Source organism: Ursus americanus, chromosome 18 (assembly GCF_024610735.1).
Source record: "Ursus americanus isolate L20-20 chromosome 18, mUrsAme1.1.p, whole genome shotgun sequence".
NCBI classification, from domain to species: domain Eukaryota; kingdom Metazoa; phylum Chordata; class Mammalia; order Carnivora; family Ursidae; genus Ursus; species Ursus americanus.
In genome coordinates, this window is record NC_142144.1 from 11,961,773 (window position 1) to 11,971,615 (window position 9,843).

At 39.9% G+C, this 9,843-nt stretch overlaps 1 protein-coding gene across 1 annotated transcript; it reads right to left on the minus strand.

The window, feature by feature from the left end:
• Nucleotides 1-8,529: 8,529 nt before the first annotated feature.
• LOC123788090 (olfactory receptor 1L4-like) lies at nt 8,530-9,459 on the minus strand. Its single transcript, XM_045791176.2, has one exon. The coding sequence runs from the start codon at nt 9,457-9,459 to the stop codon at nt 8,530-8,532; it is 930 nt and encodes a 309-aa protein (XP_045647132.1).
• Between the last annotated feature and the right edge of the window lie 384 nt (nt 9,460-9,843).

The window sequence follows — 9,843 nt, forward strand, 5'->3', positions numbered from 1 at the left end:
CAGGGCAGATAAAGTATTTGGAGGTGACAGGTAATGGGTCACAATTCAGGCAAGTGGTATTCTTGGGAAGGTCTAGTAACAGGGAGGCTATGAATAGGCTACATGTTTTGGCTCTTTTGTTTCCCTTAGTGAATCTCGGCATATTCAGGCCTTGTTCTAGTCTAGAGTAGTAAAGCGTTCATAGCGGGTGAGATCTTAAATATCACTGGTCACTGTTTGACAATTAATTTTCTCTCATATCATCCATCATTTTCTGGTACACCCCTGTGGTGAAAAGCTCACTTCTGCCCTATCCATCTTTAGGCAGCACCAGGATTTGTTCAGGTGCTTGGGATTGTTCTAGCCATATTCTCTTCCTTGTACCCTGTGATGACAAGTACTTGGCTCCTCACCCATTGTAAACATTCTCCTTCTCCTAGCTCTGCAGGACCAGCTGCTCTAGTCTCCCTCTGACCTCTCATTCATCTGGTTGACTTATTTGCCAAGGAGAATGACAGACACATCTGGAGTCTAAAGAATACTTCAGCATTTATGAGCTAAAGTTTTTAATTGTTTGTCAGGTATTATAATTCACCTCAACTCAGAAAAATGATTTCAAACAATTCTTATTTCTCAGCTTTATTGAGGTATAGTTGACAAATACAAATTGTATATATTTAAGGTATACTACTTGATGTTTTGATATATGTATGCATGGTGAAATGATTGCCACACTCAAACTAATTGACAGACTCGTCACCTCACATAGTTACCATTTTTGTGTGTCTGGTGAGAACACTTAAGATCTACCCTCTTAGCAAATTTCAAATGTATGATATAGTATCATTAACTGTTGTCACTATGCTCTAAATTAGATCTCAAGAATTTATTCATCTCTCATCACTGAAACTTTATACCCTTCGACCAGCTTCGCACAATTCTACAGTTGTGACATTACCAGTCAAGGCTCATCTAGTGATTATCAAGCACATGTTATTTACTCAGTGTCAGTAGCGAGCCAGGCTGAAAAGTGATGTGCATTTTTCCCACCTATATTCCTTTGGCTGGAACTCAGTTCCTTGGCCATATTTAACTCTAAGAAAGCCTGGGAAATGTGGGATAGCTGGGTTCACAGGAGGAAAAAGCCAAGGCTTTTGAGTGTCATTTGAATAAGATCTGAATTTAGAGAGAGACAGAAGTGTTGATGTGTGTGAGTATCTGTGGAAAAAGCATTCAGACAGCAGAAATAGTGAATTCAAAGGGCCTGAGATGGAAGCCATCCATGTTTATTTAAGGAACACCAGAGATCAGTGTTTTTGGATCGAAGTAGGTGAGGAAGGGGGCCAAAAGAAGTATCCAAAATCTATAAAGAACTTATCAAACTCAACACCCCAAAAATAAAAAAAAGAAGTAGGAAGTCAAGAAATAGGAATAGAACATGAACAGACATTTCTCCAAAGAAGACATACAAATGGCTAACAGACACATGAAAAAATGCTCAATGTTACTCATCATCAGGGAAATATAAATCCAAACCACAATGAGATACCACTTTGCACTGGTCAGAATGGCTAAAATTAACAACTCAGGAAACAACAGATGTTGGCAAGGATGCAGAGAAAGGGGAACCCTCTTACACTCCTGGTGGGTATGCAAACTGGTGCAGCCACTCTGGAAGACAGTATGGAGGTTCCTTAAAAAGTTAAAAATAGAGCTACCCTATGACCCAGCAATTGCATTACTAGGTATTTATCCTACTATTTATGCACCCCAATGTTTGTTTGTTTGTTTATTTATTTATTTTACTTTATTTATTTTTTTAGGATTTTTAATTTTTTAAAAATTTATTTATTTTTTTCCCTTATTTTTTATTGAGGTATAACTTACATACAGTAAATTCATTCTTTTTTTGTGCAGAGTTCTATGAGTTTTAAAAATGTGTACAATCATATAAGCACCACCACAATCAAAACAGAAATTGTCATCATCCAAGCATATTCTTGTGCCCCTTTTTAGTCAAATGATTTTTTTAAATTATAATAATATTTTTTTATTATATTATGTTACCATACAGTACATCCCTGGTTTTGATGTGAAATTCCGTGATTCATTAGTTGTGTATAACACCTAGTGCACCATGCAGTACGTGCCCTCCTTACTACCCATCACCAGCCTATCCCATTCCCCCAACCCCTCCCCTCTGAAGCCCTCAGTTTGTTTCCCAGAGTCCATAGTTTCTCATGGTTCATTCCCCCTTCTGTTTACCCCCTTTCTTTATCCCTTTCTTCTCCTACCAATCCTCCTACTTCTTATGTTCCATAAATGAGTGAAACCATATGATAATTGTCTTTCTCTGCTTGACTTATTTCACTTAGCATTATCTCCTCCAGTGCTGTCCATGTTACAGTAAGTGTTGAAAAATCGTTCTTTTTGATGGCTGAGTAATATTCCATTGTATATATGGACCACATCTTCCTAATCCAGTCATCTGTTGAAGGGCATCTCGGCTCCTTCCACGATTTAGCTATTGTGGACAGTGCTGCTATGAACATTGGGGATATGCACCCCAATGTTTAGAGCAGCACTGTCCACAATAGCCGAACTGTGGAAAGAGCCCAGATGTTCACTGACTGATGAATGGATGAAGAAGATGTAGTATATATACATAGTGGAATATTACTCAGACATCAAAAAGAATGAAATCTTGCTATTTGTAGCAATATGGATGGAAGTAGAGTGTATTATGCTAAGTGAAATAAGTCAGTCAGAGAAAGACAAATACCATATGATTTCACTCACGTGTAATTTAAGAAACAAAACAGATGAACATAGGGGAAGGGAAGGAAAACTAAGATAAAAACAGAGAGGGAGGCAAACCATAAGAGACTCTTAACTATAGGGAACAAACAGGGTAGCTGGATGGGCAGTGGGTGGGGGTATGGGGTAACTGTGTGATGGGCATTAAGGAGGGCAGGTGATGTAATGAGCACTGGGTGTTATAAGCAGCTGATGAATCACTGAACTCGACCCCTGAAACTAATAATACACTATATGTTAACTAACTTGAATTTAAGTAAAATCTGAAAAAAGAGAAGGGGCCAGTAGGGTGAGAAGGCAGAGAGGTATGGGGGGCCAGATCATGTAGAATCTGATAGGCTGTTACAAGGACTTGCTTCTTTCTCTGAGTGCATTGTGAAGCCATTGAGTCATTGTGGGGTTTTGAGCAGAGGAGTGATATGATCTAACTTATGTTTTTGTTTCCAAATTTTTATGTGGAAAAATTTCAAATTCACATGGAAAGAATATTGCCAACAAACACTCGTATATCCTTCACACAGATCCACCGGTTGTTAACCTTTTGGCAGATTTGTTTCATTCCTTTCTATTGCCAATTTATTTTTTGTGGGCTATTGAGAGTAAGTTGAAGGCAACGTACCATTTCCCCTTTAGGTACATCAGCAGGCATCTCCCATGAACCCCCAAACAATTGTAACCAAGAAAGTGAACACAAATTCTACACGTCATCCAGAATGCAGGGCTCCAAGTTTTCCTGTCTGGACTCTGGTCAAGGTGAATGCATTGCATTGGATTGTTCTGTTTCTTTTGTCTCTTCTAACAAGAGGACGACATTCCCACTTATGTTTGTTTGTTTTTCCTGACGACGTCTCTTCTTAAAGAGTCCAGCCTAGTTGCCTTGCAGAATGTTGCAAATTCTCTGTTTGTCTGATTTTTTGCACATGATTCAACTTAGGTTAAACATGTTTTTTAAAGATTTTATTTATTTGAGAGAGAGAACATGAAGGGGGGAGTAAGAGGGAGAAGGAGAATGCAGACTCCCCACTGAGCAGGGAGCCTGACATGGGGCTCAATCCTAGGACCCTGAGATCTTGATCTGAGCCGAAGGCAGATGCTTAACCGACTGAATCGCCCAGGTGCCCCTAGGTTAAACATTTTGACCAGAATACTACCCAGGAGATCTTGTGTGGCTCTTGCTACATCACATCAGTAGGAACCCAATGTCGGGCTCTCCTAGTGTTCATGTGAGTTTGATTACTTTGTTAAGACGGTAGCCAGCAGATCTATCATTGTACATGCAAAATTCCTCCTTTATAAATTAGTAAGCAAGCAGTGGGGTGAGATTGAGACAGTTTGGCTACCCCCTTTTCCCCCAGCAACCTTCTACTTTTTTTTTTTTTAAAGATTTTATTTATTTGACAGAGATAGAGACAGCCAGTGAGAGAGGGAACACAAGCAGGGGGAGTGGGAGAGGAAGAAGCAGGCTCATAGCTGAAGAGCCTGATGTGGGGCTCGATCCCGCAACGCCGGGATCACGCCCTGAGCCGAAGGCGTTTACCGCTGTGCCACCCAGGCGCCCCAGCAACCTTCTACTTAATGGTTTTAGCTTAGCTTTAGGTTAATGACTCTTGCCTGAATCATTTTGGGTATTTTACCCATATTATTTGTGAAGAAGCTGAAGTTCAGAGTGAAGTGACTTTCCTTAGATCGAAGAGCTGTTAACTAGTAGAGCTAGGATTCAAACTCAGAGCTGTTTGACCAGAGCCCATGCTCTTGACGACGGTATTAATTTCCCATTGCCGCTGTAACAAAATACCACAAACCCAGGGGTTTAAAATAACTCAGATATATTCTCTTATAGTTTGAGAAGTCAGAAGTCCAAATTTATAGTGTCAGCAGGGCTGTGTTCCTTCTGGAGGCTTCTGTGGAGAGTCTCTTTCCTTACCTTTTTCAGTTTTTAGAGGTCACCTGCGTTCCTCAGCTCGTGGCCCTTTCTCAGATCACTCCAATCTCTTGGTTCTATCCTCACACCTACTTCTCTGTCTGATCCTCCTGAATCCTTCGTATAAGGACTTTTGTGTTCACAGTGGGCCCACCTGCATAATCCAGAATAATCGTCCCGTCTCAGTATCCTTAACTTGATCACACCTGCAAAATGCCTTGTGCCATATAAGTTAACATGTTCATAGGTTCTGAGAATTAGGACTTAGATACCCTCAGGAGCCATTTTTCAGCCTACCACAACCACTAAACAATACTTTTCTCCCTCAATGTTGGTGAATCCTGTTTTCACTTTCAGTTGGGTTTACCGTGAAATGGATCTGAGCTAAAACTTAATTGTATCTAAAATACAATGATCACCAACCTGACCTTCATAAGCCTCACTGTGACGGTCAGCCCCAGTGGTGTTTTGGATTTGGGGGAATTAGTGTCAGTTAAGAGACAGCGTCTAGTCGTTTCCTACAATCCGGGTATTTCCTTTTGCTGTGCACAGTAAACCTGGTATATGGCTATAGGTCTCTATGGGGAAGGCTCCTTGGAAGATTTATAGTATACTTTTGTTTTTTTGGCCCTGGGTCTATGACCTGGCTCGAGAGTTGGAATTGGTGAGGAACTATGATTTAAGTTGTATTGTATGATTTAAGTTAGTTCTTGGTTTACCAGACCTTGAGGTTTTTTCTTATACAAATCAGGTAAGACTTTAGTGGGCTACCATCTATTTTAGTCCTAGTGACACCATAATTAATTAGCTGCTGCTCATCGGCATATATGCATTCTGATTTTTGATCTCTCTTAACCAGTATAGTAACCATGCCTACCTTGAAGACTGTCTCAGGAGGAATTATTCCAGCCTGTTATGGCAAGGGGCAGATAACTTCCCCAGAGAGAGGAGAAAAGACTATGTATAAGTGGCAAAGGAGGCTCAGACATTTGGGGCTTCCAAGTACTCCCGATTCATCACCATCAACCAAAATTTTCCCATTCCAATTTTCAGGAAATCATTCTTTCCCAAGAAATGCCCTGGCTTTAACATAAATGACAAGGCTGTAAATTTGATTTGCATCATTTTGTTTGTTTGTTTTTGTGTGTTTTTTCTTTTTATTTAGATTTTGTTAGTTAACATAGAGTGCAAAATTCAGATTGGGCAGCATTCAATCTAGCAGATAGAAACAAGCTCTGAGGAGCTGTGCAAGATGAAAGATTTGTATAGGCAGAAGGGAACAGGAACCAGGAAGTTACACTAGACAAAAAGGTGACACTAATGTTACATTGTGTGTCAACTCTCTTTCAAAAAAAAGAAAGAAAGAAAAGAAAAAAAAGTAAAAAGTGGGTCAGTTAGTGCAAAGTTGCTTCCCTTTAGGGGATGGCAGGGATCTATCTGGTGCATTACCTAACTAGTGCTGATCAGGTGATTCCTGGTTGACTGATGTAAGATTCCATTTCTGGGAGAGCCAAAATTGTAATTAAGTTAACCCCAGTTTGGTGACACAAGGCTTAGAATAAATGACTCCATTTTGGGCCTGTTGTCTTGTTTTTGACAAAGCAGGTGGTTCTCAAAGGCTTGTCTGGAAGATGCCATAACTCTTGAGAATCTCTGATAAGTTCCCACCAAGTGTCTTAGTCTGCAGTTGCAAAGCAGGTGGTTTTATGAGTTTGTTCAGGAGCTATTATAAATTCTTAGTGTGTCCACACATTTAGCTGCATCCAGTTCCAGGGAACAGTGCCTTCCACTTTACTTCCGTGTTCCAAATATCATACAAGCTCCTTTATTGGCAAACTTTATCCCAGAACCATAGAGATAAGGGAATTCTGGGAAATATAGTTCTAGAGTCCTCGGAAAGTTGATAAGTCAATCCAACACACTATGTAAATGAATAAAATGATCGAACTTAAAATAACTGAAAGTTTTATTACTATGCAAAATTGATAGGATACAATAATTTGCTGTAAAATATTTATCACATCTTTATTTCATGGAAATAAGTTTTTATGACAGTGATAATATGTATCTCAATATTTCATTTTCTTCAGAAATGGTCACTAGGTTTGACATTCTTGTGACATTGAAGGTCTTTAGTGGATTAAAGTACTGTTTAAAATTTTGAAACAATCTCAGAATTACAGAAAAATGCAATTACGACACAAAACATTTAAGATTAACAGTCGACCTATCTCCCTTCCTTAGTATGTATTTCCTACAAAGACTTTCTCCTCTGTAACCACAATAAAACCATTAAAATCAGGAAATCAGGAAATTAACATTATACATTACCATATCTACCACATCAAGTTTTACTGCTTGTCCCAATAATGTCTTCATAGCAAAAGGAATAATAAAAATATCCAGTTCAGAATCCTGTATTACATTTAACTTGTTTCCCTCAGTCTGGCATAATTCCGCCAACTTTCCTTGGCTTTCATACAACTGACATCTTTGAATATTATGGGGCACTTGTTTTCTAGAATGTCCCTCAATCTGGTTTATTTTTTCTTCTTCATGACTAGGTTCAGGCTATCCATGTTTGGCAGGAATATCATAGGAGTAACATTTTATTCTCCTCTTTGCATTTTATCAGGTGGCACATGATTTTGAATTGTCCCATTAATGTTGATGTTAATTTTGATTACTTAATTAAAGTGGCATCTGACAGACTTCTCTGTGAAGTTACTTTTCCTCTTTGTTAGCAACATATTTTATGAAATGATCTAACTATCCCATTCCTCATCAAAATTCTTCTCATCTGTTCATTTACCTATATTGGTATGGACTCATGTTTCTTACTTTATTCAGTGAGTTATAATTTATTGCTTCTATGTCCTTTTGATATGTTCCCACCATTTTCCAGGCACTTTCTTGCTTTCTATCACAAGATGTTCCAGGATCATCTTATTTTTTCTCTGTTCCAGTCTTGGAATCCACTGCGTCTCCAAAAGCCAGGCTCCCAACAGGTTTGCCCTCTTCACTCTACTTGGATTCAGGACACACCAAATCACCCCTCCTTGAGGATACTCTCATCACCCATTTTTGTATCTGACTCCCCTTTCTAGGATCGACTCCACACAGATGCCTATTTTGTCATTGAAGGAAATGAGACTTAGAGTGATAGCCTTCTTCACAAAACTGGGAAGGCCAAGTTGTGACCTAATTTAGGGTTTCTTGACTTAGAATTCTAGAGCCTTTTTACCACTCCAGGTTAGTCCATTATCCCCTTAGACCATGAAGTAAACAGCTATAGAGTGGTTAGAGCTTTATTATATTTATATTTGTATTTTACTAAGCAAATCTGTGCAGGTCCAAGGGAACCATGTGTAGAATTGATGACTTATTTGGTAGGAACATTAAACCATATGACTAAACCATTGAAAATACACATTGAGAAGCATTTCTTCCTTATTTTTTTATGGCTAAACATATTGGTTTACACTGGTAATTTACATAAGATTCATGAACTAGAGATTATAAAAAGGAAGAGATAAAAGAAGAAGGGAGGAGTTGGGGAATTATTTTATAATCTATTAAGATATTTATCATTATTTAATTTTATGAAAAAGAAAGTCAAATTCTGATTACAGTAAGCTGTTGGCAATCTTTTCCTTTCTGATAACTAGACTATAAGTATTTTTGAGGACAGAAGTGATGATTTATTTTGCCTTTCTCACAGAATTAAACGTAGTACCTACAGGTCATAGGTGCTTAACCTTTAATTATTGGATCAATGAGTAAACTCCTAGAGGGAGCCAAATATTCGTATTCTATTCTTTTCTCCTAGTCAGCTTTCTCAAGGCTCGTTTCATGTCCTTGTTCCTAAGACTGTAGATAAAAGGGTTCAGCATGGGGATTACCACTGTATAAATAACAGTGACCACACGATCCTTTGTCACTGAGTAGGTGGATGAAGGGCGAATGTACACAGAAATGGCAGTCCCATAGAATAGTGCCACAACCGTGAGGTGGGATCCACAGGTGGAGAAGACCTTGTACCTGCCTCGCCCGGAAGGGACCCTCAGAACAGCACGGGTGATAAAAACATAAGAGACAATGATCAAGATGAAGGGACTCATGATCACAAAGGAGCCCTCTGTGAAGGCCAAAAGCTCATTGACAGAGGTGTCAGAGCAGGAGAGTGTCAGCAGTGGCTGGACGTCACAGAAGAAGTGGTGGATGACATTGGGCCCACAGAAGGTTAGGCGGGCCATGAGAATCGTGTGGGTGAGTGAGTGGAGGTGGGACAGCACCCAGGATGCCATCACCAGCAGGAGACAGCGCTGGGGGCTCATGGTCATGGTGTAATGCAGCGGGTTACAGATGGCCATGTAGCGGTCAATAGCCATGGCAGCCAGGAGGAAGCTATCAGTGATTGCACAGGTCACAAAGAAATACATCTGTGTGAGGCACTGAGCAAAGGGAACCTTCTTGTTCTTGCTCAACATGTTTGCCAGCATCCTTGGCACAATGACATTTGTAAAGCAGATGTCCACAAAAGATAGGTTGCAGAGGAAGAAGTACATGGGAGTATGGAGGTGGGTATCCCCCCAGATAGCTGCAATGATGAGGGAGTTGCCAGCCATGTTGACCAGATACATGGCGAGGAAGCTGGCAAAGAGCCACCCCTGCTCTTTGGGGTCACTGGTCAGTCCCAGGAGGAGGAATTCAGTGATGTGACTCTGGTTTCCCCTTGACATTGTTATCCTGCAAGTAGAAAATATAAAGGAATTTTAGGCACGTGTCCTAGGTTGGAGTCTCCAGTTGCTCTAACTTCCTATGAGTGGCTGGTATAGTTGATGGGAGTATGGATTTTGGTGTCACAGCTTTCTGGCTTTCCATTCTGCCTCTGTCACTGATTTACACAGAGCACGAAGTCACCTCCTGAACTTTCATTTCTTCATCATGAAGGCAGAAATGATGAAATTTACCTCCTCAGACTATTCTGTTTTGGCCAGGATTTCTCTCTGTTTGGCTTCTAAAAATGGATATCAGAAGATCTTAACTTCTCCCTGAAGAAAAGACAGATATATATCCTAGAGGATGTACTCTTAGCTCCAACCTCTTTGGGAAAAGCTTGCAGA

Excerpts from the sequence above, each read along its gene's own strand:
- LOC123788090 (XM_045791176.2), bottom strand. The coding sequence starts at position 9,459 with ATGTCAAGGGGAAACCAGAGTCACATCACTGAATTCCTCCTCCTGGGA.